The 26,759-nt window shown below is 43.4% G+C and overlaps 10 protein-coding genes across 10 annotated transcripts; 4 read left to right on the top strand and 6 right to left on the bottom strand.

Annotated features, from left to right (window-relative positions):
- Positions 1–211: 211 nt before the first annotated feature.
- Positions 212–3,658, bottom strand: Bfra_002395 (putative mfs sugar protein; the record flags this gene model as incomplete). The annotated part of the gene is made up of 7 exons (XM_037332817.1): positions 212–284; positions 348–774; positions 858–1,146; positions 1,925–2,278; positions 2,332–2,706; positions 2,769–3,207; positions 3,267–3,658. The coding sequence occupies 7 exons, from the start codon at positions 3,656–3,658 to the stop codon at positions 212–214; spliced, it is 2,349 nt and encodes a 782-aa protein (XP_037194945.1).
- A 962-nt stretch (positions 3,659–4,620) lies between these two features.
- Positions 4,621–5,580, top strand: Bfra_002394 (putative serine threonine protein kinase protein; the record flags this gene model as incomplete). Its single annotated transcript, XM_037332816.1, has 2 exons — positions 4,621–5,092; positions 5,153–5,580. The coding sequence occupies 2 exons, from the start codon at positions 4,621–4,623 to the stop codon at positions 5,578–5,580; spliced, it is 900 nt and encodes a 299-aa protein (XP_037194944.1).
- A 731-nt stretch (positions 5,581–6,311) lies between these two features.
- On the bottom strand, positions 6,312–7,841 carry Bfra_002393 (putative 26s protease regulatory subunit 7 protein; the record flags this gene model as incomplete). The annotated part of the gene is made up of 5 exons (XM_037332815.1): positions 6,312–7,191; positions 7,244–7,473; positions 7,526–7,640; positions 7,698–7,750; positions 7,803–7,841. Coding segments are annotated over 5 exons (1,317 nt in total), but the record flags the coding sequence as incomplete, so codon positions are not given.
- Positions 7,842–8,290: 449 nt separating this feature from the next.
- On the top strand, positions 8,291–10,112 carry Bfra_002392 (putative t-complex protein 1 subunit delta protein; the record flags this gene model as incomplete). Its single annotated transcript, XM_037332814.1, has 5 exons — positions 8,291–8,338; positions 8,395–8,446; positions 8,497–9,152; positions 9,202–9,321; positions 9,390–10,112. The coding sequence occupies 5 exons, from the start codon at positions 8,291–8,293 to the stop codon at positions 10,110–10,112; spliced, it is 1,599 nt and encodes a 532-aa protein (XP_037194942.1).
- A 509-nt stretch (positions 10,113–10,621) lies between these two features.
- Bfra_002391 (uncharacterized protein) lies at positions 10,622–12,523 on the bottom strand (the record flags this gene model as incomplete). Its single annotated transcript, XM_037332813.1, has 1 exon — positions 10,622–12,523. One exon carries the CDS (start codon positions 12,521–12,523, stop codon positions 10,622–10,624), a length of 1,902 nt encoding a protein of 633 aa, XP_037194941.1.
- A 709-nt stretch (positions 12,524–13,232) lies between these two features.
- On the top strand, positions 13,233–16,162 carry Bfra_002390 (putative c6 transcription factor protein; the record flags this gene model as incomplete). The annotated part of the gene is made up of 6 exons (XM_037332812.1): positions 13,233–13,343; positions 13,416–13,492; positions 13,536–13,839; positions 13,912–14,576; positions 14,656–15,791; positions 15,903–16,162. The coding sequence occupies 6 exons, from the start codon at positions 13,233–13,235 to the stop codon at positions 16,160–16,162; spliced, it is 2,553 nt and encodes an 850-aa protein (XP_037194940.1).
- A 273-nt stretch (positions 16,163–16,435) lies between these two features.
- Bfra_002389 (putative cupin 2 domain-containing protein) lies at positions 16,436–16,972 on the bottom strand (the record flags this gene model as incomplete). Its single annotated transcript, XM_037332811.1, has 1 exon — positions 16,436–16,972. One exon carries the CDS (start codon positions 16,970–16,972, stop codon positions 16,436–16,438), a length of 537 nt encoding a protein of 178 aa, XP_037194939.1.
- Positions 16,973–17,906: 934 nt separating this feature from the next.
- Bfra_002388 (putative quinone oxidoreductase) lies at positions 17,907–18,933 on the bottom strand (the record flags this gene model as incomplete). Its single annotated transcript, XM_037332810.1, has 2 exons — positions 17,907–18,587; positions 18,670–18,933. 2 exons carry the CDS (start codon positions 18,931–18,933, stop codon positions 17,907–17,909), a joined length of 945 nt encoding a protein of 314 aa, XP_037194938.1.
- A 1,785-nt stretch (positions 18,934–20,718) lies between these two features.
- On the top strand, positions 20,719–22,342 carry Bfra_002387 (putative nadh-dependent flavin oxidoreductase protein; the record flags this gene model as incomplete). Its single annotated transcript, XM_037332809.1, has 6 exons — positions 20,719–20,793; positions 20,849–20,980; positions 21,062–21,376; positions 21,434–21,466; positions 21,536–21,688; positions 21,755–22,342. 6 exons carry the CDS (start codon positions 20,719–20,721, stop codon positions 22,340–22,342), a joined length of 1,296 nt encoding a protein of 431 aa, XP_037194937.1.
- Positions 22,343–23,137: 795 nt separating this feature from the next.
- Bfra_002386 (putative px domain-containing protein) lies at positions 23,138–26,347 on the bottom strand (the record flags this gene model as incomplete). The annotated part of the gene is made up of 8 exons (XM_037332808.1): positions 23,138–23,785; positions 23,842–24,685; positions 24,736–24,989; positions 25,037–25,158; positions 25,213–25,486; positions 25,538–25,846; positions 25,908–26,137; positions 26,197–26,347. 8 exons carry the CDS (start codon positions 26,345–26,347, stop codon positions 23,138–23,140), a joined length of 2,832 nt encoding a protein of 943 aa, XP_037194936.1.
- Positions 26,348–26,759: the final 412 nt, after the last annotated feature.

The raw sequence follows: 26,759 nt of genomic DNA, 5'->3' as shown, positions 1-26,759 counted from the left end.
ATGTGTCGGTTTCCAATGATTTCTTTGCCATAAACTGTCTTTCATAGTAATTCAACTTATCATGGCAAATGAGATTGTGCGCAACACCATCAAAGCATTGTTTCGAGAACTAAGTCAATCGAACACTCGTTTCTCATGAATCCAGATTATACAATGATATTATACAGATAGTTGATCCTCCTACAAGCGATCTATCCTATCAAGCCACTCTCTAAACAATAATATTATCCTCGTCATCAGACGGTGTAGACTCATATCCATCAACCTTCGAAACATAAGGCGGCCTACAAAAAATCCATCAGCAGGCTCCTCACCCCTCTTCCCACCCACAAAACAAACACACTCACCTAGCCCAGTTTCTCAATCCCACCAAGCCCGCCGTACCCACAGCATAAGCCCCCAATAAATTACTCCACCCCGTCTCTCCAATCTGTCTCTGACCAACCGCCAACGCTACCAAATCGTACACTAAACATCCACCGAAAATCCAATCACTATTACTAGCCAACATACCGAATCCCAATCCTGTAACGATTTTAACAGCGGTTGAAGGACCCTCATGGTCAAAATAGGCTACAGAGCCATTGTGCAGAAGATCCAAAACACCGATTCCGGCGAAAGTTTTGGAAACTACATGGGTGAGGATTGAAGAGGTGGATTGTGTGTTCATAGCTGGTTGACGAGCAAATATGTAGTAAAGTTGAGTGAGGGAATTGATCAGCACGAATATATTTGCGGTTTTGAGGGAAGCGGAGTTCCAGAAAATCATCCAGGCTGTTTGGGTTAGCACTGGTGTACATTTCATTTCGTCTAATCATCCCCCTCCATTGGCTTTTGTAGGAAAAAAAAATACTCACAAGCAATACACAAATTCCCCACGCAATAAAACGGTACGAAATCCATCATCTTATCTACCTCCTCCTTCTCCTTGATACTTTTCTTCGGATCCAATTTCCACAATCGATATAACCATACAAGTTGGAAGATCTGTTGCGGGAAAAAGAAGAGTGCAATGGCGTATGGTTGAGGAGACCAGAATGAAAGATGCGCATCGTGGATATCTTTCATATTTGGGGAGGATAGCATGCCATATTGTTGAGCTGCGAAGTCGATGATGAAGGAGAGGGGGCGACGTATCGCGCGGTGCTATGGGAGATGCCCATTTTGAGTTGAGGGTGGAGATGTATTGGTAGAGTTGTGGGATTGGGGTTGGGGGATTGGATTTTATGTTGAAATTTTATGATAACAAGGAGGATGTGGAGAGGCAAAGAGAAGAAGTGAGAAATATATATAAATGGTGGTATTGTATGGTATTTTGTTTTACTGGCGATGACGATGATATCGATTTGATAGCTCGCTCCTTCCGGATAATCCGCCCAAAAGTGATGATGTCAACGATCTAAATAAGTTTTAGGTTCGTCCCGGAGGCTTTGTCCCGCGTTCAATAATTTAATTACTACTCCATATTTTAGTCAATTGACTAATTATGTACATGTTGATTCAAGATTGTGTGTATCGAAATCCAAGTCGAATTTTCATTTATATCGATCGACCTCGCGTCTCGTTCATTCATGAGGGGAAATAAGAGGAGTTAGTTTTGTGGAGACCAAGATCTTCGAAATAGATAAATAGGCCCCCTGTCGTTCATTTATCTGCCTGCTTGTGCGTTTCTTTAGAGAGTTGGAATTGTAATTCTTATGGGTATGTGAGAGATCTATGTTTGATGTAGACACATCAATACAGATTCAATTCATCAGCTTCTGATGTGCTTCTTGTCTCTTCAGTGTGGGTAGTCCAAATACTGTGGATTATACTAGGCTCAAATGTCAAATCCTTCATTATGTCATTGTGAGACATTCGATACCTCGTTGAATCCGATCCGACATCACGGAAAATTTAGTACCATCTTGACTTTTTCTCAAACACTACTCAACTCAATCCTCATCGGCCCTAGACCACTAGCATCACTTCCGCTTCCCGATACCACGCCTTCCGTCTGTATCTCCAATCCTACCAAGATCGGTCCCTTCAATAGCCTCCTCAACCTCATCTTACCATTCATCTTTCCACCAGCATTCTCATCATCACTGCCGCTCTTCGTCGTCAGTCTTTGGAACCCAGCTTGGATATCCTCTAGAGACCTCAATCGCGTCTCTGGCATCCAGATAGCCATTACAAAAACGGCCAGCAATGAGAAGCCTCCAAACATGAAATAAGCACCATAACTAGAATGAGCCAGGAAAATCGGTGTCAAGAACGCCACCAACCAATTTGCGAACTATACAGCCATTAGCAATTTCATCTTCATGCCTTCATATATTCAATACTTACAAAGCTCACCCCCTGAGCCAAACTATTTGCCTCATTTCTAGTCTTCATGGGTTGAATCTCGCTAGCATAAATCTTTCCCATGACCGCCCATGTCGCACAATACGTCAGCGCAAATACAAAAATTAAAACCACGACGACCCAGCGTACAATCCCATAGGAATGGACAGAATCCGAAAGATATAGTGCGCCGATAATGAACATCGACGAGGATAGTATGATACCGCCAACTAGACCGGATGTACGACGCCCCCATTGATCGACGTAAAGGGTAGCTGGGATGGTGATGGCGACCATAAGTATGGCACTCACCCCCGAAGCGAGAAACGTGGACGTTGTTCCGGGTAAACCTGCAGTTTCGAAGAGAGTTGGTGCGTACTTTTTCATGTCAGTAATCTGAAGTTGAAAAGTCTGTGAAAGTGACTGCACACATATAAAACCCCATCAATCCCACTTAATTGCAACGCTCCCAACAAGAAAACTGCCAAGAAAGTTCTGCTCCTATACTCTTTCTCGAAGATTCTCAAGAAACCCCTGATTCCCTTCTTTACATCCACAGCAACTGGGAGTGGAACCAAAATGTCCTTCTCCGCTTCTTCTTTCTCAATCCCCAATCTTTCTAGTGCCCGCAATGCTTCTTCTCTTCTCCCCTTATGTAGAAGCCATCTTGGTGAATCCGGCAAGTAAGCACAGAAGGCTGCGAGGACAACAGCAAGTAACGACTGAATAATGAACGGGGCTCGCCACGACATCGAAGACTCCAAGCGGGCAGAGCCAAAACAAGTAAAATATCCTGCGCAAACACCAGCTGTGCACATGAATTGTGGTAGCGAAACGAGCGTTCCTCGTGATGCACACGGTGCTGTCTCGGTGATATATCTAGCTTGATGTTAGAAATACTACATATTATCCAAGTCCATTCTCTCAGTCAAACTCACACACTAACACACCCCAACCACAAACCCTCGCCTAAACCAGCGAGTGCTCTTCCTGCTAACAAAACCCCCAATTCATCTGCACCAGCTTCCATTCCCGTTCCTAATGCAAAAACAAGCGATCCAGCCATAACCACATAAAGATGGCCGATCCTCTCAGCCAGTTTACCACCGAAAATAGAGGGCATAGCACCAGTCATCATGATTAATGAGACTGTGAAACCACGGAGTAGGGGTGATAAATCTCCAATTTTCGAGGTAAAAGATGACATACTGGTGATTGCACCAATGGATCCGGTATCATAGCCATTGAGGAAACCACCCAGGGAAATAAGAGATGCAAAGATGGTGTAGCCTTTGGGTTTTGATATGGTGATGGGTTTAAGTGAGAACATCGGGACAGATCAATGTTGACTGACAAATTGGATGAAAGTTTTGATGAGAAATGAAATGAAAAGAAAATTGAACAATTGCTCCTTTTTAAGGCATCATCAGATGTAAGAGTTTGGAATATTATTTCGCTGACGTTGCATTAAAACCGGCGATCATATCGACACGCCCTTCACTCGTCGCGCCCTGCACTTGTCTTGTCAAGGCATGTAAGATTTGACATATGATCGACAAAGAATATCCAATCTCGTCATTTGCCATGATTTCGCTGCTGCCTTTATTAAATCAGCGTAATGTACTCTGATAACATTGTTCCACTTACTATTAGCAAATATACAACCTAATCAGAAGAGCGAATGTAAATTAAAGTCAGAAGAGGAAAAGAACAAGAATACTTTCGTACTGTAATCATCATCCGAACCTTGGGAGAAAACCAACCACAGGCTGCCTTTCCGTGAGCTGGGCTGCGAATAGTTGATATCGATGAAGGAGATAGAAGATGCACATTCCAGACCCAATGTGCGGATTGAGAATACGACGTGTTTCTAAATTTAATACTTGGAAAAGAGCGCGCGAAACTCCCCTCGCGCGAACTGCACTGAGTACTACTTGTTCATTATTGCTCCCACCTGAACAGAAGGTTCATCATGTGTGTAACAGAGCCATGATCTAGTTAGACTTGTTAGTAATTTAGGTTGAATGGAATTGCTATTAGGCATCAAGTTTCTAGGGGATTCGTTATTAAAATCCGATGTCCCTGATTGATGGTTGTTGTTGCTCAACCCACCAGGCCGCGTAGACCACAACCGACATCTTAATGATTCAACTACTCCTCTCAAATCTATATGAGATGTTTCACATCCAGATTTTCTTTCGACACTGGTGAATTTAGTTCATTATTTTATTATAACATTTAATCATTTACTTTTCCAATTATCAAGCTCACCGTATATCACTTCCGTGAAAAATGTCTACCGACCTCAAGATTCGTGCTAGTGACCTTCCAGACGGTACAGAGTCCTCGATGGACTTTCTTGATTCTTCATTTTTTCAAAATGATCGTGGCCAGTGTTTACCAACACCAGCAGAAATTCTCGCATTAGCTGGCAATGAGGCGAGGAAACCCCAACCTCCTCCTGTCATTTTCGAGCATTTGAATCTTCTTGTCAAATGGGGTCGTTACGTTACGGTAGCTGAAGCACAATGCCTTTGGATAATCCAAAAGGACCTTGGGGACGAAGTTCCTGTCCCGGAAACCTATGGCTGGAGAGTTGATGGGGATTATGTGTTTATATACATGGAATTAATACGAGGGGTCACATTGAAACACCAGTGGGATTTCATGGATGACTCTGACAAAACCATTGTTTGCGAACAGTTAAGCAAAGTAATATCATCGCTGCGGAGCGTGGAGCAAGATCCTCAGGATCCTTTCATCGGTATGTTATTAGAATACATGAAGACCTTAGCATCGTTCTCAATGTCTAACTTCTTTATAGGCTCCCTCAGTCGGGGTCATCTTTCAGATATCATAATTGAGAACCAACCTCCTGGCGGCCCATTTGCAATTATTGAACAATTCAACGAGTACTTTTCTTCACTACCCTGGTTTCGTTTTACACTTCCGAATAACTTCAAGGACCCTTGGAGAGAGTATCTACCAGATGACGGGTCGATTAAACTAACGCATGGGGACTTACATCGAGGCAATATCATCGTTTCTCCCACAACGCCGCCTCGTGTGCTTGCAATCATCGACTGGGCCCATTGTGGATGGTATCCTGATTATTGGGAATACTGCAAGGCAGCTAACACATGTTCGTATGATGGAGAATGGCGAAATAAATGGATCCCGACGTTCCTGACTCCACGGGTTGAGGTGCATAGAATTTTTGCCGAATATACACATGCGATGGGAGCTTTCTGAACTTGAATGCCTTTTCTGTATAGTAACTGATCTTTGGTTGAAGCTCTCAGTATTTTTGTCTGAATAAAGGCTGTCTAGAGTTAGTTCCTTTATCTTGAAGACGGGAAGGTTGGCGCAAACGCCGAATTTCGAGATGAGTTTTTTTGCATAATCAATTCATGGCATCCCAAGATTTGTATATTACTGCTATTTTCTCATGAATTAATCCTACAATTGCCTTTTCCAAGTTGAACGCACATTCTTTCAGCCCAAAAGTCGAGCTTTAGCCAAGTCATAACCCCCATTTCTTATTCATCAGTTAGCTGTATTAGCTTTGATAGCAAACATAATAAGCCGGTTGCTATTATTTGAGGGTGCCATTTTAAAAGGGCAAATATGAGGATCTAATATTGCTATGTTAGATTGAAAGAGACAGAAAAACGAGGACGCAAAGTGCGTGGCTTTTTGATCTTTATTTGCATGCCTTGCGTGTATATTAATATAGCAAAATTTGATATCTTTCAACCGACTTTCTGATAAATCAAGCAGTCATGTAAAATGAACCAGTACAATTAAGAGCACCGGGATATTCCTGAAAATCTGCAAATGTGAAGAGCGAAAAATCTCATGGCTCGCTACTCAACTTTTGCGAAGTGGATAATTGTTTTAGACGAAGTGAATATTTGATTCATTAATGCTATCTTATACACCAACGCCAGCTAATATACACCCCTCTAGTCTTTAACAGACTTCTAGTTGTATTGCATATAAGTGGCAGTGGAGTTAAACTTCAAGTTACCCTTGATGACCTTGTCAACTGCGCTCAAGAAGTCCTTTTCTGTCGCGACCTTTCTTCTAGCACGAATGGCAAACATTCCTGCTTCTGTGCAAACACTTCGAAGTTCAGCACCGGTAGAGTTAGGGCAAAGACGTGAAATCAATTCCCATCTAATGTCTCTCTCAACAGACATACTCTTGGCGTGGATTCTAAGAATGTTTGCTCGTCCCTCGAGATCTGGTAGCGAGAATTCGATCTTTCTATCGATACGTCCAGGTCTCATCAACGCGGGATCCAGGGTAGAAGGTCTGTTTGTAGCGAACATGACCTTGATGTTTCCTCTCGCGTCGAATCCATCAAGTTGGGTAATCAATTCCAACATGGTTCTTTGTACTTCGTTGTCTCCACCGGCACCATCATCGAAACGAGCCCCTCCGACTGCATCAATCTCATCGAAGAAAATGATACAAGCTTTCTTCGTCCTCGCCATTTCGAACAATTCACGAACCATTCTAGCACCCTCTCCGACATATTTCTGCACCAACTCACTACCAATAACTCGAATAAATGTAGCATCGGTTCTGTTGGCGACAGCTCTAGCGCAAAGTGTTTTTCCAGTTCCTGGAGGACCATAAAGTAAAGCACCTTTGGGTGGGTCGATACCAAGGTTGACAAATCGTTCTGGTGATAACAGTGGCATTTCGACGACTTCTCGTAGCTTTTCGACCTGTTCCTTGCAACCTCCAACATCACCATATGTAACATCAGGCTTCTCCTCAACTGTCATCATTGTAACGCTAGCATCGATCTTCGGAGGTAAGGGTAATAAGATTTGGTACTTGTTGCGGTCGACACTATTTGGGATATGATTAGCTTTTTAAATAATTGAGATCGCATTCCGCATACCCAACTCTCATTCCTTCCTCAATATCTGTAGGACTGACACGGTCGCCAAGGTTCACCACGAATTTCGCGATCTGCTTAACGTTGATGACATATTTGCTCTTTTCCGTATCCTTTTCGTCTTGAATAATCTTCGTACATCTTGCAACTTGTAAAGGTTGCTCTTCTGACATCCGTTGTCTATCTGCTGCTACATCCCACAAATGAGGTGGCGCCAATCCGGTATCTGATTCCTGTTGGAAGTTTAGGCCCTGCTTGTATATGCTACAAATGCTGATCTCCTACCTTTACGCCAATCTTCTCATTCACACTTGTTTGCTTCTCTTTGATCTGTTGTTCGAGTTTCTTTAGCGCGGCACCATATGGAGCTGCGCCATAGGTTTTTAGGACTTGAATATCTCTACGATTCGTTAAATACTGAAAGGATGCGATAATGCGATGACCTGGATAACCTTACTCATCTGATAAAGGTGTGATCTTCTTCTCCTCAACCTCGTCGTCGGCGAAGTCCTATGAATTTGTCAGGAGGAGGAGTCCTAGCAGCTTGGGTAATAATATATACCTTCTTGTAGTTCTCCCAGTTTTGCCCCTTTGCGCTGACCTTCGAGATTGTTAGTCAAATATATAAACTCCAGACAATACAATACGAACCATGATGAGAGCTGAGTGACGAAAGGTACGATGTTGTAAGGTTGTGTTTTAGCTGAAGATTTGATGGATGAAGCTTCGTGAAATTGGTCGTTTGCGTAGAGATTAAAAATTCAAGGGTAATGTAGTATCCTAACCCAAGTTCCTTTCAATGTGGTGGAGAAAATGTGGTTGTGAGAAGTTTAGTTTGTTGTGTTGATAATCCTCCCATAGCTCTTAGGTATCCAAAGGTACGTCGGCGTTGCTTGATAAGCTAGTCCAAGATAAGGTTAGCCGATTTTTCAAAATTCGAAATCTCAAGACAGACGCGCAGTAGCAGTAGAAACGCGACGACGTCACTTCTTAACATATTTTGAGATTAAACGTTCCAGATTTCCTATAGCCAATATCAGATACTTCAAGATGGCTCTTACACAATCAGCAGGAAATTCTACCAACAATGCCTTTAAGGTGGGACATTTAAGTAGCTTAGAGGGGTTGTTCAATATAGCTAATGTGGTCTATAGGACAAGGAAAAGCCTATGGCTGTTCGAAATGCCAACATTCTGGCTGCCAGAGGTGTGTTTGGAAAAGTTAAATCATGCGGAAGTAAAGCTGACAAAATACAGCTGTCGCAGATGCATGCAGAACCTCTCTCGGTCCCAGGGGAATGGACAAGATGATTCAAGACGGCAAAGGAGGAACACTTATCACAAACGATGGAAGCACCATGATGAAGAGCATGGCAGTTATGCATCCTTCTGCGAAGATGCTGGTCGACCTTTCAGCAGCACAAGATGTAGAGGCTGGAGACGGAACTACTTCAGTTGTGGTTATCTGTGGAAGTCTGTTGGGTGCTGCAGATAAATTACTAGGAAAGGGAATCCATCCTTCAGTTATTGCCGAATCTTTCCAGAGAGCTGCTGCAGCTTCAGTTCAAATTCTTCACGATATGTCGGTCCCAGTTGCTCTCAGCGACACCGCAACTCTTTTACAAGCCGCCAACACATCTCTTTCTTCCAAAATCGTTTCACAATACTCAAATCTTCTCGGCCCTATGGCAGTAAACGCTGTTACAAAGACAATCGATATTAAGACTGCAGAAAACGTGGATTTGAAGAACATCAGAATAGTCAAGAAGTCAGGAGGTACCATCGAAGATAGTGAGATGGTTGAGGGAGTTGTTTTGACTCAAGGTGTTTTAAAGAACGGAGGTGGACCTATTAGAATGGAGAAGGCAAAGATTGGACTTATTCAGTTTCAACTCAGTCCTCCAAAGCCTGATGTAAGCCATTTTGAGAAACTATGGATCGAGTGATGCTAACATATTTCAGATGGAAAATCAAATCGTTGTTAACGACTACCGACAAATGGATAAGATTTTGAAAGAAGAGCGAACATATTTGTTGAATTTAGTTAAAAAGATCAAGAAGGCGAAGTGTAACGTTTTGTTGGTATGTTATCTTATAGTTCTTTGCCGAGATGTCTTATTTAGCATAGGAATACTAACAACAACCTCTAGATCCAAAAGTCTATCCTCCGTGATGCTGTTAACGAACTCTCCCTCCACTTCCTCGCCAAACTCAACATCCTCTGTATCAAAGACATCGAGCGTGATGAAGTAGAATTCATCTGCAAATCCACCGGCTGCAAACCTATCGCCGACATTGACTCTTTCACCGAAGATAAACTCGGTTCAGCCGACCTCGTTGAGGAAGCCCAAACTTCCGGTTCCAGACTTGTCAAGATCACCGGTACAAAGAGCGCAGGCAAGACCGTTTCCATCGTCTGCCGTGGCGCCAACTCCCTCATTCTCGACGAAGCCGAGCGCAGTCTTCACGATGCTCTTTGCGTCGTTAGATGTTTAGTCAAAAAGAAGGCATTGATTGCCGGTGGAGGAGCTCCAGAGATCGAAATCGCATCGCAATTAGCACAACAAGCACGAGAATTAACCGGTACCGAAGCTATTTGCTGGAAGGCATTCGCTGACGCCATGGAGGTAATCCCCACCACTCTTGCCGAGAACGCCGGTCTCAACAGCATCAAAGTCGTCACCGAATTGCGCCACAAACATGCAAACGGAGAGAAGAATGCAGGTGTCAGTATCAAGAGTGGAGGTGTCAAGGTTGATATTGCGGATGAAAATGTATTGCAACCGCTTTTGGTCAGCACGAGCGCTATTGAATTGGCGGCTGAGACGGTGAAAATGATTTTACGTATTGATGATATCGCTTTATCCAGATAAAATGTCCGTATCTAAAGCAGAAATTTAAGGAAAAGTTGATGATTATGATATGAGATGTATATTAATGCATGGCGGCGAGTGGGATATCATTATAGAGATGGATATTTCGCTTAACCCCTTTTGGCATCAGCTCTAATGAATGAATCATGATTGTCCTGCGGAACAAATCCATGTTTACTGGTGCAAGTTTAAAAAGGACCTGAGCATGTGGCATTAAAGATGTTTGAATAATTATAAATCGTGAAATGAGGACAAATGTCCAAGTCTCTAAGCAGACAGCTTTGACTTGTGTTTCTGTTGTAATCAAAATACAGTGCAACTTTTTATTCGGTATTTACACTCATGGTCCCATTCATTCCATCCTAGGAATTATACAACCTTCTCTCATGGCTTCAGAGACTAAAAGGGTCTAAAGGGCCTCCAAGGGGCCTATCTATAACGATCAAACTCTAATTCCACTTCCTTTCTATATAATCCACCCGTTTTTCTTTCCCCTCCCACTTCCAAATCTATTTGACACCCACAACTACCAAATTCCTCGGACTCATCCCGTATTCAAAAACCCCCTCCACCCACGCATCCCTACACTCTCCCCTCTCCACCGCCTCTCGCAAAAACACATATCGATCAACTACAATCATCGACTCTATAACCCCAGCACTAAACGCCATTAGTGACCAAATGATACTGAGTTCTTTCTTCCTCGCCAAATATTGAGTTTCGTAAGCTTGGATTTCGGCATCGGTGATATGGCCGACTTTTTCTTGGACCATTGACGAGACATCGGAGCGGGGAACTTGTGGTTCCTCGGAAGAAGCGGGCGTTGAGGTAAGTTTTTGAATAGCGCCTCGCACGTAGCTGGTGAAGGATTCATAGCAGGATTTTCGGAGGGAACCGATTATGATGGGGGTTGTGGTGATGGGCTCCTCTTCTTTGTCGTCGCAACATTCTGTCGTGTTGCACTTTGTGGAAGTGGAAGTCCGTTTGTCGAGATGGTCGGAGGTGTCTAATGGGATGGCTTGTACGACGTCGTAATCTAGAAATAACTTTTGGAGTAAAGCGCGGTAGAAGTGGCGTGTGAAAAATGAATCGCTGTCTTTGGCGGTCCAGTTTGCAGGCGCTTGGACACCCATCATTCGAGATGTTATGTTGAGTGTGATGCCATGTTCGTTGTATGTTGATAGACGGTTAGACATGGGGAAACCGTGGGGATCTGATGTGGGGGCTGAAGTGGAAGAAGGGGGTGGGAGATTCAGAGCGCGGAGATTGGGACGGAGGAGAGGATGTTTGTAGGAAGGAGTGTTGAGTCGTTCGGAGAGTAGATTGTAACAGCAGCCTACGATGGCTATAGCGTGAACTGAAGGATTGAGGAGGAGAGAGCGGATTCCGTGATGTGAGAGGTTGCCGCAGGAATGGATGGATATAGCCATTAGATTTATTTCCGAGGGTATTGCTTCCGAGACGCGGGATATGATATCTTCCTTGGCAGGAGCGGCAGAACCGGGTTCGGAGATGATGTTGAGATCACCATCTGGGGCTGCAATCTTCAAATCCTCAATTTGTGACACCACATCTGATAAATCTCCATCTTCAACTCGATGTTCCACGTATTGAATATATCCCTTTCCAACAGCCGGGGTATATATCGTCTGTAAAGCCCTCGCCGGTCTTAAATCTGCCTCTTCATCTCTATCCACTTTCCCTACTGCTCTTTTAGTCTTCCCAACCTCTCCCATAATCTTCTCCCTAAAAACCTTCTTGTTTCTCATAACCTTTTCCCTCTCCGCCATCCCCGCCAAAATATCCATACTCTTCGCCCCCTCAATATTCCCCCCCTTACTTTCCACCGCCACAATCCATCTATTCCACGGTGGACTCGCCAACGTTCTCCCCAAATAATTCTGACCACTCCCAAAATCCACAAAATGAGTAATTTCCTTTCCACTTTCTTCCTTCACCTCATCTGCAACCCGCGTCACATAATCCGCAAAATTCGTCACCTCGTGTATTTTCTTCGGAATCATACCCACAGCCACATGTCTTGGTAATTTCCTAGCACTGAGATTCTTCTTCTCCACGCTTCGGATCAGAGAATGTTTCCGGATATTGAGGATATATGTGATGAGAGATTCTGGCGGCGGATTGGACGTATCACGTGCCAATGAAAGATCGTCCCGCATGAGCAAATCTAGAAAATCCATGGAGGGATAATCGAGTAACCAGGCGCGCCATTCTTCGGGGAGAATCTTATGATAGAGACTTGGCTCTCTGATGAAGAAGTCGAGAATATGAACGCCTCCGCATAGAGTTTGGAAAAGAGTAGAGGTGGTTGCAAAGTTTAGGAGTGAGTCGACGTATTCATCTGCGGTAGAAAAATCGTCTGAATAGGGAAGTGATTTTTCTGGAGGCATTGTAAGGTTTGATGAATACGTTTTTATTTGCTTTCTGATTTTTGCGGATTTTTTAAAGGAAGATTATATTAAACCTTGAATTTTTTTCATCATCTTTTTTTTCACAATGATACAAACACAGTGTGCGGCTAGTGTCAAAAATTCACGAGCCTCATCTTCCTTAACATTTTCCATTTCATAAACACATACTGTACATTATAATATCATTTCATCAATACATACGTATATATGTATATATCTACCTGGGCCTAGATATCTAATAAATCCCGAAATGTTATAATTCTAATTATCATCATAATCACAATCATCCTTATAATTATCGTTGTTTCATTCGTTATATCTTATAAATATTGATTAGAAATTATCGTATTAATCAGTGTTTGAAGGTCTCAAATCCAAATTTGACCTCTGACTACTAATTCTATTTTAAGCTAAGTAAGTGCATCTTGAATCATGATGGTACAGAATTATTATTAATAATTCAAAGACTTCTGGTATTTATCCAAAGATTTGTCCTGCCAAGGTAAGTCTAATTAATGAATGACATCTCAAAAAGCTTATTGTGTTAATCGGTACCAGACCTAAGGTTACTTCCCCCCCTCCCCCCCCCACATGGAAATCCGACCCTCTATTTGGTAGTCATTACTTCAAGTTGTGAACTCAATCACACAAATTCTAAGGTTATATACGCAGTAATTGGTGAGCTGCCATGAATCAAGATTCTGAACCTTCAAAAAATGGAACCTCCTCCACTACTCAGACTCCGTCATCTGGCAGCCGTCGACATGCCTGCGATCGTTGTCAGAGGCAAAAATTGAAGGTTTGTTCTAGTCTCGGATAAGTATCCGATCATGCTTCAGGGTGCTAGAAATTACATGCTAAAGACGTCTAGTGTGATATCGAAAAACCATGTCTATTATGCGTTCGCTCAGGGGCTTCATGTGTGACAACACCGTCTGGAGCTTCAAGGTATGTGCTATACAAGCTTATGGATGCTATGAAAGCTGACCAGAACGCTCGTTGAAAGAAAATCGAAGCAGACCCGGAGAAAAGCGGCTCGCAAAAGTACCACTGCCCCTAGTGCTTCGAGGACGCCCTTGGCCACCCACAAAGAATGGGACTCTGGACCGTCAAATTCGCGAACTAATGATTTCCTAGATCATACTCACCCCCCTAATGAAGAAGAAAAGGGTATATATTCAAGTTCAGCCGTTTCAAACTCACTGCATGACGATGACACAATATCTCAACAAACTACACCGTTTCCCGCGCCAGATAAGTATGCTGAAATGTCTACGATTGGACTTACAAGCAAGGTAAGTAAACACCATACCTGATAAGATGACCCTTTTGGTAACCTGTAAGATCTGACTGCTAAATATGGACAGCTTTTTCACATTCACAAGCAAGAATCAATCAACTCTTTGGTAGAAAGCTATAGTACAAATGCTATTCCAGGCGGAGACTTCGTAAATACCCAAAACAAAGATCGCCAGACGGTCGAGTCAGTTAGCTTAGACTCGCTTTTTCCAGGGTTTACCTTTCCACCAAGGCCAATTTGCGATTTTCTTGTAGAGTCCTACAAAAAGTCGGTGCATTGGTTCATGTTGCTTTTCCACGAAGCTTCGTTTGAAAGCGAGTACAGGGAGGTCATGGATAGTCAAGCGGCTAGTCCCCGTCAACTTGGAAGCGTTGTACTTTTTCTAATGGTATTTACTATGGGAGCGCGGTACACGACCAATGAAGAAGCTTTGGAAGCCTGTGGGACGAATCTGGACCTAGAAACGCTCCAGCAGCAAATGCTCAAAGAAGTTCAAGCACATCTTTTTGATGTTATCGATATCGGTGGAATTGAGTCGGTCCAGATTTGTGTTTTGCTAAGTTCATTCTACATGTACAATGGTAGACCAAACTTAGCTTTGGCTATTTTGGGAGCAGGGATAAGAAGCTCACAGGCAATTGGACTACACAAGGAGTCTTTGTGGGGACCCCTTACCGAGACTGTCAAGGAGGTTCGTCGCCGCACATGGTGGGCACTGTATGTTTATGATAGGTAAGTCTAGATTCTATATATCATTCATTCTCCGAATGTCGAAAGTCTTTTGTTACGTCGGAACTAAACCTTCTCTCAGGTTCTCGTCGATTACATACGGGCGGCCCTTATCCATCAACGATTCTGATTGTGATGTGCGCATGCCCGGTAATCTGGATGATGCCTCCAACGTTCATCCATTGTTGAATTCTCTAGAACTTGTGGATGCAAATTCTTCGACACAAGTTACCTTAAACTCGTACCATCGATTCAAATTTGCTTTGTATGCTATTGCAACTCCTATTATTGGTGACATTTATAATTTGAAAAACTCAAATCCCTCAAACATGGCACAACAGGCTATATCAATCAACACGAATCTTGTGAGGTGGTTTGACCAGCTGCCATCAGAACTAAAGCTAGATTCAAATACTGATCTCGACGTTAGCAATCTTTCAGCTTCTGAGGTCAATGTCTGCAGGTTATTCCAGCTACAAGCTCTTGTGTTACAGCTAGCATATGACAATATTCAAATAATTCTTCATCGGCCATTTCTTCGATACAATCATTGCTTGGCTGTACTTCCTACATCCGCTCCGTCTGATTTACGTCACACAAGCTTGGAACAATGCAGGCATTGTGCCAGACGAACGTGTAGCATTTCACCGCGTTACGCAAATCTTCTCCTAGCTGCTCGAGATACTCATGCCGTTGCATACGTCGCCATTCAGAATTTTACTGCAGGAGTCACATTAGGCATGGTGGCTCTATCAGACCCAGGTTCAGAGCAAGCACAGGATGCAAAAAGAGGGGTGTCGAATTCGATATCCCTTCAAAGAATGCTCGCGGTATCATCCATCGTTCCATTACAAACGGTGAAGGTTTTGGAGGAGCTTTTCCGGCTCATATTCAAAAGAGAAATGGAGATAATGCTCGAGGGTCCTCCACTAAATCTGGAGACCGGCAAAGTCGCTTCCAACTTTTCGCAGCACGAACAAGAAATCAACGAGTCGCCTCGTAATCTTGTGCAAAATAAGGCAACGCTATCCAAATCTCCATCATTGCAGACTTCGCAAGCCGTTGTGATGGACCCCTTACAAGTTTCCCGTGAAATTACAGACAAACAACCGCAAGTAGCGGAAATGAGGCCAGCGCAAGAGCTTGGTATTGGCATGGACTGGAACAATTGGTCTTTTGATGAAGGAATTGATAGTGCCCTAGAGTCGATCCAACAAGGTATTTTACACTCCACTTCAATAGCCTCCGCTATTTGCGAAATCTCTTATCCCAGCTGTCATTTTACTTTCAAGAAGGGAAGTCGTGCTGAGCTAACATTTTGACTCATAGTTCTCTGGCAAAATTCACATCCGGTGACAAGCTCAGAAACATTGTCTATGAATACCACTGGCTTATGTGGTAATACATGTGGGCCGCAAAGGCAGGTGGCGGTTGACGATTCTAAAGATCCGATCACTATCCCATCAGAAGAAGTTCAATCTTTCAACATAAATGAGACTTTAGGACAGAGTTCCTGCGATCTATATGGGCAGTGTTGGATGTGGAACTGGGATCCTTCTGATGGTGATAAGGGACCCAACTTCGGGTAAGTAAAGGCTTGCCTACCTGTCGGACGATTTAAAGAAAATTCAAACTCACAGCAAACGAACTATTGTAATCAAATATCCTATTTTCTTTTCGACGCTTTCGCATTTGTCATGTTAAGATCACTCGCATGAATTTGTTATTTTCGGAAGATTTTATTGTATCCTGGTATCGAGCCGTTGTATGAAGTACATATAATACAAGTGAGTAGGGATAATCCGCAGTAGTGACAGCGCGCGATGTTCGATGTTCTCTTTGGGAGTTATATTCTGTACAGCTCACCTCACGAACTGATCGACAAAATCTGCGCCCAACCCAACCTTTTCATAATGAGCTTTGGCGCTCGAAAGCTTCGAGAAAACATCCTCCACCCCCACCGGATTACCAGCAGGATCAACATAAATATAAGCGCCCGTAACATGAAACAGCGTAATCATCTCATCCACTCCCTCCGGCACTTCTAATGTATGAATATCCCCCGGTGGCTCAAAAGCATGGCTTCCTTCGGTCGCCCACCAATCGTGCTCCAGATAATGCCATTTTCCACGCAGCGTCGTCGCATGCACAGGACCGGAATGTCGATGTCGTGATAGAATCCCTGAGCGACGCACGCGTAGGATATTGACGAAATAGCCCTGGGAAACGCAGAGCACGAGCGGACGAAACCAGACGTTGGGGGCCTGTGGTACCCAGAGCTTCTCGTCGCAGTCGAAGGATAGCACGTTGGGGATTATGAGGTCCGAGGCGACGTGTGGGAGGGGCTCGCCTTGGTAGGGGATTGCTTCGGTGTCTGGGCGAGCGTGGGAGGTAGTCATGGTGTTTGAGGGGGTTTGTGGGCAGGTGGTTGGTTGGTTTTAGGGAATGCTTGATTTTTTGGTGAAAAGTTTGTTTGATTAACTCTGAATTTTAGTCTGCTATTTGATATATCAAAAGTATTCTACTCTATATAAATTCCCTGGAGAAACCCCTGCATCTGATCTCATATTTGAGCAGGTTTTACTCTGTAAAGTGATCTTCGCTACCCGGTGGAGACTAGCCACTAGACCTTCCACCGGACTCCATACTGAACTAGCCGAGAAGAATATCGAGGCTCACCATATAAACTTACTGCTATCGCTCTTTTCGACATCGATATTGATCTCTTGGATAGTTAGAAATGTGATTTGTTCCATAGATTAATTATGTTCTAAACAACTTTTACATGGAACTCGAAGCAGGAGACGCCGAGTCTGATGTAAGAGAAAATATTTTGTCAGTACTTCTCTCCCTTGAAGACACCTCGTCGGAAAAGTTGGAAAACTAGGTATGCATATGTATCTGGGTATGATATGTGTGATTTTCTACTTATATATTCGTGATACTGTATTTCTGGTATGATGGAGAATTTGATGGCTTATAAATTATGTATGTCACTGTGTTGTTATTTTAAATACATTTTGATATTTGATATTTCTGTAGATGGATTCAACTAGTTTTCTATGGGTGAGAGGCTCGTCAGAATGTTCGGGATTTTGGGGACGGGGATACACGTATGTCACAGTTGTTGATTTGTATATTGTATATAAAGTGCACGAATTAAGATGTGTTCGATGAATATTCAGCAAAAATATACTTCAAAATATTATCCATCTATCCTTAATCTATCCGTTGCCCTTCTTTATATAATAGCTATTCATCTACTACCACAATACTCAAAAACTCCCACCCAGCCAATTCTATCAACTCCAATAAAACCATTCCTCCTACAACTTACAACGACGCCGCAATCGTGGTCTCGAAATCTTCCGGCTCCCGTCCCAATAATTCCCTCAACAAAGGTGACACAACCGCCGCCTCGCCTCTGCGGAACGCTTCAAACGCCGTCGTCCAAAGCATCGAATGATCAAATCCATGGTATGTGAAATTTGGCGAAACCTGGGGCTGCTTTGCGAACTCTTCATTAGAAACCTGACGGATGCGCACATCTTTCTTTGCAAGTTTTGCAAGAATCTCCACCGTCTCCTGCAACGTGAGGATTTTCGCTCCGGAAAGAAGAACCGTTTGAAGACGGTACTTGAATCCCGCGGGATCCTTCACAAAACGAGCGAGAAGCTCTGCAGTGCCCTCACCGAGCTCCTCACGTTTGACCCATGCGATTCCCGGTGCGGCTCCATCGTGCGGAATACAGATCTCCTCGACGGGATTCTTGGGGTCGAAAAATGAGGTATAGAGAGGGTAGGATTCGGAATAGAGTCCCTCGCGCACAATCGTGTATGCGAAACCGGGATGGGTGCGCGTGCAATTTTCGAGGTATTTTTCGGTGTCCAAGTGAGCGCGCATGACGTGGGCGACGGATTCTTGGCTGCTTTCTTTGCCGGCAAATCCTAGAGAGCCGTAGAAGATGTATTTGACGCCGCTGCGGAGCGCGAAATCGATGGCGGTGCGGTGACGCTAGGATTCGTTAGTATTGGCTGGGCTCTGAGATGGAAATGGATTGGAGGGAATGGATCGCCCACCAACCTGGGAAGCTTACCTCTGCTCGATGTTCATATTCTACTGATGCGTAGGAAATGAGAAAGAGAGTATCGATTCCTTGGAATGCATTCTTTAGGGAATTATCATCGTCATAGTTCGCCTGACGAACATCCGCGCCGGCAGATTTAGCAGACTCTAGTTTTGCGGGATCGCGCGCGATGAAAACTAGATCTTGGGCTGGGAGACGGGGAAGCAGATGCTTGACTGTGCTACCTCCAATGCCACCTGAGGCAGGGAAAACACCAACTTTGTGACCAGACATCACGAGAATGTTCTTGAAGTTGACGGTTTGGGATGATTTGAAGTAGTAGATTTTAAGAAAGTAGGAGATCAAGGAAATGGAATGGAATTGATTGATTGATTTCTGGATTTGAAGTTAGCAGATGAGCTGTAGTTATAACTTATATCTCTTTAGCAAAGAATAGGGTTGGTCATCTGAATTCGGAGTGCTTTGAAATCAGATGTTGGAGGGAAAAATTCGACTGATGGAGAGAAAATTAAAGAAGTCAAACTACTACTTACTTTACGTCATGTCAATTTGATTGTGGGGTATCTGATAGAACAAAAAGTCTGTATCATCTGTATTATACACTCCACGAAGACATTAAATTAGATTTTTCCTATTAAACAACCAAGTATTACACAGCAAGTGAACCCCTAGGGCTAACTATGCTCTGTGAGGAATCCAAGCTGAAATAAACGTTGGACATGAGGAAAATAAAGTTAGCTGCCAAGCTATAGCTTAGAAGCTAGAGTTATGTTGTCCCGTTGGCTGAAGCTTTCTCTACAGATGTGTGAACTTGCATGTTTCTCCAAACCTTCAAATTTTCATCAAAGTAAGCGAGTGAGGTTTCTCCTGTCTTCCTCCTTCGCTTTCCCCTTTTTTAGCGACCTTTAAGATTCTGAGACTTGGATGTCTTTGAAGGCTGAGAACCTACCAATAACGAGTATAGCTTCGCCTCCATGCGTACTGAATGTAAGTATGTTATGTTCTGCTCTATTCTATTCTGTACCCATCACACAACTGTCGACTAAAAAGCGGGGGGAACGAGGGGCAAAAAGGACGAACGATTATTAAGCAAATGATTCGACACCTAGCCCAGAACCTACCCGATACAAATCCGTGCTAGTGACCGAACATCCAATCCCGTTATTCGTCCCGTCCCCATACCACACCCGTCTTTGTCATTGGGATTGTAGATGTTGATAGGTATACCGGTGTGAGATAAACTTTGCACAACTTCCACACTATACTTCTTCATGTCAAATCATCAAAGATCTTCGAGCTATCATCTTAGCCCACCGGAAGTAAATATTGGCACTTTGCCCCACATCGTTAGTTCTACATTTAAGTAGCTAAGCAGTCGGAAGTCCGGTGGACCTCCACATTTCAACAAGAAGCTATCTGTATACCTACCACAGTAAGGTACTGATATCACATAATATAATGAAATTTGAAGAAGGGAGTCTTTTTCGTCCGGCTTATAAATACAATTCCATGCAAGACAACACAAGACAGCACAGAAATTCATAACTAAGGTACCAAGCTTACTAACTGTGAAGTTTTGATCGTGGATACTGGAGTCTGATACTATCATCGATGGTCTGTCATTGAGACGATGGTATGATATGATATGATGCTAACTCGCTACTAGTAGTCGTGGCTATCCATCCGTTTCTTCTATGATAAGTTACAAGGTATGACGCAACCCAGTGTTAGCTTGAGTACCTTCTCCAGTAAGAGAGTTTCGATTCTATCTACCTATTCTAACTCGTAGACGCCTTCGTTCCTACTGTAAAATTGATTGATTGATTAATAATACACTGCTTTATCGCCTAGTTCAATCGTAAATCCTAAAGCTTCAGAATTCATCCCCTTTTCTTGTAGATATAAAAGGGTTGACATTACGAGGTAGAAGAGAGATCAGTGTTTTGTATCTTTTATCCGTCTATAAGGTTCAGAGCAACTTCTCAATTCTCTCATAAAGTTCTTGTTCCAAGCATCGTAACATAAGGTCCATTCACCTGCTACAAATCGACCAATAAAATGGCTCCAACACGATTCGCCAATGTCGACGACGAGTCATCTATCATAACAATAGTGAACGAGCCTTCACCAGATGTTAGTGATACCCCTCTCCAAATCTTCAATTTCTGAAAGTATTAACTTTACACAGGTTCCCTATTTCACACCCAAGCAAGATCCAGTTTCAGGCACAGCCATTGCGACAAAGACTGATGGACAAGAAATCCCACCTCTTTTCACCCCCTTGAAAATCAGAGGTGTAGAGCTCCAGAATCGTATTCTGGTACGTGTTTCCTGTTCTATTACTACAAATCCAAATCCAACTCATCACCTCCTCATATCACCATAACTAACAACCCAAAAGCTCTCGCCCCTCTGTCAGTACTCTGCCGAAGACGGCCACCAAACCGACTGGCACTTGGCGCATCTGGGCGGTATCATATCACGTGGCCCAGGGCTTTCCTTCATCGAAGCCACTGCCGTTGTGCCCGAAGGACGCATTACGCCCGAGGATTGCGGGCTCTGGAAAGATTCTCAAATCGCACCTCTGAGACGCATTGTACAATTTGCGCATAGTCAGGGCCAGAAGATTGGTATCCAACTTGCTCATGCTGGACGAAAAGCAAGTACCGTGGCCCCGTGGTTGAGTATGTCGCGTGGCCCGGCTGCAAAGACGAATGTATGTTTATATGACTTGTCTATGATGTTTAGGAGAAAGAAATGCTGATTTGAAAAGGTGAATGGATATGAAAATGAGGGATTTACACCGGTAAGAATATTGAAACTCAATGGGCCAACTCGAATGAATGTGAATAACTGACTTACTTGACATCATCAGGCTCATGGATGGCCAGACAATGTGATGGCACCTAGTGCCATCGCTTACAAGGACAAGAATATTATTCCTCACGAGATGACCCGCGATGATATCAAGTCACTGGTCAACGCATTTGGAGACGCAACCAAGCGAGCCATTGAAGCCGGCTTCGACGTAAGTTCCCAACCCCCTCGTCGTGAAATTCAGAGACAATCAGTTAACAAAAACGAATACACACAGTCCATAGAAATTCACGGGGCACACGGCTACCTCCTCCACCAATTTACCTCCCCAGCAACCAACAAGCGCACCGATGACTACGGCGGCAGTTTCGAGAACCGCATCCGTCTCTCCCTCGAAATCGTAGATACCGTTCGCCAAATCATGCCCAAGGAAATGCCCCTCTTCTTTCGCGTCAGCGCAACAGAATGGCTCGAACATCTTGCTCCCGAACCCAGCTGGGATATCCAAGAATCTATCAAACTAGCCAAGATCCTAGCCACTCGCGGTGTCGATGCCCTCGATGTATCCAGCGGTGGAAATGATCCCCGACAAAAGATCAACGGCGGCCCGGGATACCAGGCTCCATTCGCTCGCCAGATCAAATTGGCTGTAGGAGATAGTCTTTTGGTGGGAACAGTCGGATCCATCACCTCCGGTGTGCAAGCGAACGATTTGTTGAAGGATAATGGGCTGGATATGATTTTCATCGGCAGAATGTTCCAGAAGAACCCAGGTCTAGTCTGGACGTTTGCGGATGAGTTGGGTGTAGATATCAAAGTCGCAAACCAGATTCAATGGGGTTTTGGTGGACATCGCAGAAAGTGATCTATCAGAAGAAAGGAAAGTTAAAAAGTATAGAACAGTCAAGAGAAGGAATAGATGATTGGTAATCATCAATTTTGTTTATAGAGATAGAGAATTTCAATTAAATAGATTCAATACTTCTAATCAATTGTTTTTACTTGTGTTTGGTGATTTTATTGAAGGGCTGGTATGTATCTTCTCCTGGACCCCCCACCCCCCCTTTTCTTTTTTCTTTGCCCACCTAGTATGCATATGTACAACTATCAATGATATAACCATTATAAATACAAGGTTATACCATACCTATGTATTCCTTTTGTCTCAGCTATTCTCATCATTCTACACATGATAATCTCATACGTAATATCACTCTAAATCCCATCAGATATATTTCCAACATACAATCTCATCACTACTGACCTCAATCCCACAATTAACAAAGTAAATCATTCACATATTCTCACTTCACATCACCAGACACCCAAACCCAACAATACACCCACCTTACCAAGGTTATTCAACATTTCAATTTCTCTTGACCTACCTCAAAACCAAGCCAAAGTGTTACGAAAAGATCGATAAAAATGCATTCATTGTCTGTGGTATCCATCGCTCTAATATCCGCTCTTCAGGTTATCTTTTCTTACTGCATCTATTACAACCGTCCGATCTTAATATCAATCAACTCAAAAAAAAATCCTCCTAGTCTGCCATCCTGCCACCTTGCCCAACACTGATTTTGTCCCAGAACCAAACTCCTCCTCAGAGATACCATGCTATCTTTTACCCGACCAAATCTCTATTCCCAAAACCACTCTACTCAGCAAGTACACCTCTTAGCATGCTCAAGAATCCCTCCTTCAACTTATACACCTCAGCCACTTCTGGCTTAGCAGGTTCACCCGCAGTTCTCCTTAAATGATCCTGTTTCCTTGCTCTCCTCTTTCTTTCAGCAGCAATGGGGTCCAACTCATCATCTTCCTCATCCTCATCACTACTGTCTTCGTCTTCTCCATAGTTAATATCCTCGAGATCCCCTTCGTCCAATCCAAAATCAGTACTCTTGAAGGCTAGTGCGCCGGGTATCTGCTCTGGAGCACCTGTACCTTCTGCCGCCATCTTTTGTCTTGTTTTATCAGAATGCCACTTCTTGCGTGCTTCTTGCCAAGTAATCAATTGGTTTATTTCGTTGATAGCAACTTCTTTGTTTAGTTGATTTACGCTTACGGCACCTGTGACAAGAGCATTGATGTCAAGTTTCCCACCCTTAGGACCTTGACGGAGAAACTCGAGGATTCCCTCGATCCAACCCATTAATTGAGTAAAGAGTCCATTATCATGTGTATGTACTTCATGAACGAATTTGTAAAAATTGTGCTCGTGTCGCTGGCATAAATCGATAAATGCTTGAACTGTCTGATTAGGGTCTGCTGAGAAATCTTGCTCTCGGCACTTTTCAACAACCTGTTTTGTATACCGTTAGTTGTTTTGGTCTATCGATGGAATAGAATCACACTCACTTTGATCGTATCCTCAATGAACTCGGCAAAATCAGTGACACTGTCGTACACATTTGCTGATTTATATACTCGTACCAAAGGCTCATAGAAGATTGTGAACAAGTCGCGAAGAAGGCGTAATGTAACCGGCTCCTCAATCATGTTTAGCATCATAGCCTTATCTCGCTGTCTCGTGTACAATTTGAGGAGTTGTTTCAAGTATGAGAATAACTGTGCTCCTTGCTTCATCTCTTCATCAACGTTCTCCACAGCATTATTCCAAGCAACATAAGCGTTGTATATCTTGCCGATTTGAGCCGAGTTCAGGGGCGGTTCGATATCTTCTGACCTTAGGATGGAGACAATCAAGTCCACGCCACTCTCTTCTGCATCAGCTCTTATGACATTCTTGAAATCTTCAGGACTGTCAGAAAACTTCTTCAATTTTTCACAAAAGACAGGCTCATTGATCTTGTTTTGGAGGCCATCGATAGACTTTTGGAAACTTCGGATCCCATCATTTAAGGTCAAAGAAAAGATCCTTTGCATGAGCGATCTCGTTCCGAAAGGTTGAGCTAGGAAGATGTCTAATATGCTAGACATAACAGCCGCTGGATTAGCTATTCGAATTGCATTCTTGATAATTGTGTATGGTATCATTGAGTGAATCTTTTTAGCTTGCGCGAATAATTCCGGAGAGTTGTCTTCTGCTAGGAATAAATGATAAAGAGTCGCTGCTACTTCAATTCGTAGCCATTCCGCAAATTTCTGGTATTGAATGCTAAGATCTTGAATGGTTGGCTTATCCTTAATTTCTTTAAATAACTTGGTAAGACCATTGCTTTCCACAATGTCGCGGCGGAATCTAAATTATTTAGTGGATGTATGAACAGATTCTCAAACGGGGATACGTACTCTTCCATGTAGATGTCTAGTTCAGCGGCGCGCTTCCTGGCTATTTCATAAAACTGTTGTTGCTCTACAACCCTCTTTTCGTCCATCAGCCTTCTTCTCTCAACATCCTCTACATCATCATCGGTTAGTTTGATAGGTTGTTGTGAAAGGAAATCTTGCATCGCTCGGGTTCCAGCAATTTGAGGATTGGCAAGAAGGCCACGGAGGAATGCTCTCAAGGATATGCGTTGATTTTCTCGCCATAGAGTTATGCCCTGAGAAAAATTAGCTCGTGTTATTATAATCTATCAGCAAAACTGACATCTGAGTCTGCAACAGGAGTTGAAGGTTTGAGAAGCCTATCAACTGATGGCCGTGGGGACGATGTTGATGGTCTCGGAGATGACTTTCCGAATGATGCCGCTGATCCAGAGCGACGATGATCTGATAAAATTAGTTGTGATACATCGAAACTTGGAAAAAAAATTGTGAACTAACCACGGACAGACAAGTTCTTCATGCCAGATTCGGCGCCCATAGCCCCCATTGTCGAGACCGAGGAGATTGAAGACGCATCGGAATCTTTGCCACCCGTAAGACCACTAATCAGGTTCGATGCAGTTGAACTCTCCTTGTTTTTCCGAGGCATTGGTGGAAGGACTTTGCCAGGAAGTTCTGTTCGTAGCCTCTTGTGAAGTCTACTAAAGTCACCATATCGGCGTCCGATGAAATATGGGATTTCCCCCTTCTTCTTGACTCGGAGAACGAATTCCTAAAGCGGTATAAGTAGTTGTTCCACAAGTTACAGCCATGATCAACTCACGGCATGTTTGTGGTATCTGATGTTTCGTTTGACTTTTGTCGTTCTCACACCCGCCACATTTACATCCCAACCATGCAAATAATGGCCTTCTGGCAAAGTCGAAAGAACACCATGCTCGATAGCACCTGCATCGACCACTTCGAGTTCAGAGAACCTAATTCGCTCCTCGTATCCTGAAGCCGTAGGTATACCAGATACCATCATCAACTCCACTAGCTTCTGACATTTCAGTGATAGCTTTCTGCGCTTTGTTTCTTCGAGCCTATCTTCGGATGACGAGATGTGTTTCTCAGCGAACGATTGTAGAAACTTGCATAGCAAGTTCATTAGACGTGTTTCCTCAAAGATCCAGAGACTTTCTCTAACTCACCACTTGTAATTTATCCTGCCAGAACTCCTTCTCCTTCGCCTTATCCAAAAATGGAAACTCGCGAACATGATGTACAAATATGTATCTGAGAATCGGTAGCTCGGAATCTAGAGGAGATACTTCCCCGCGATCGGATTTGAATGGGGCGCCGAATCTCTGTAATGCTGTGGGAGAATTCAATTCGGTGATTTCAAATTTCACTTGTTGCGAGAGTAATTCGCGCTTTAAATCTGTAAAGAATGAGTCAGTGTCTATGCCAAAAAAGAAGGTATAGTTGCCGAATACATACAATGTTCTTGCTTTCCAGTAAGTGCTTGTCCTTTGTCATCTCCAAAGACGCTTCTTGTGGGCGACAGTATGGCACCATTTGCTGCCATCTTGGAGGGAGAGGACGGAGGAATAATGGGATTTCTTCCCTCAATCTTATTTTCGTCGTTCATCGAACTGTTATTTTGAGTATTTTGAAGTATGTTTATGAAGAAGATTGCGCGACTTCTAGATTCTTGCGATGTTGTTGCAGGCTGAGGGATTTCAATGTTCCAAGTTGTTTTAAGTTTTGAGGTCGGATGCGATGGGCTATGCAGTGCGTAAAGAAGCTTATGGCGCAGCGGGGTAGCTCATAAAATGATGCTTTTCTTCTGGTAACCTTAACAGATGCTCTTGCATCAAGGATAAATAGATTGGTATGTCACCACCACGAACGGTTCTAAAAATAACTGATGATCAAATACTCGTAGAAGTCAAATCACAAACACTGTCTTACTTGACATTCACACCAGAAGGAAATACTCAGGCATTATATACCATGTATTGGAATTTTGGAATCTCTTGACAATTACAATACAGGGATAT

This window comes from Botrytis fragariae, assembly GCF_013461495.1.
Source record: "Botrytis fragariae strain BVB16 chromosome Unknown tig00000012, whole genome shotgun sequence".
NCBI classification, from domain to species: Eukaryota; Fungi; Ascomycota; class Leotiomycetes; order Helotiales; family Sclerotiniaceae; genus Botrytis; species Botrytis fragariae.
The sequence above is the reverse complement of the archived record's forward strand: the minus strand, read 5'-3'. Positions and strand labels throughout refer to the sequence as shown.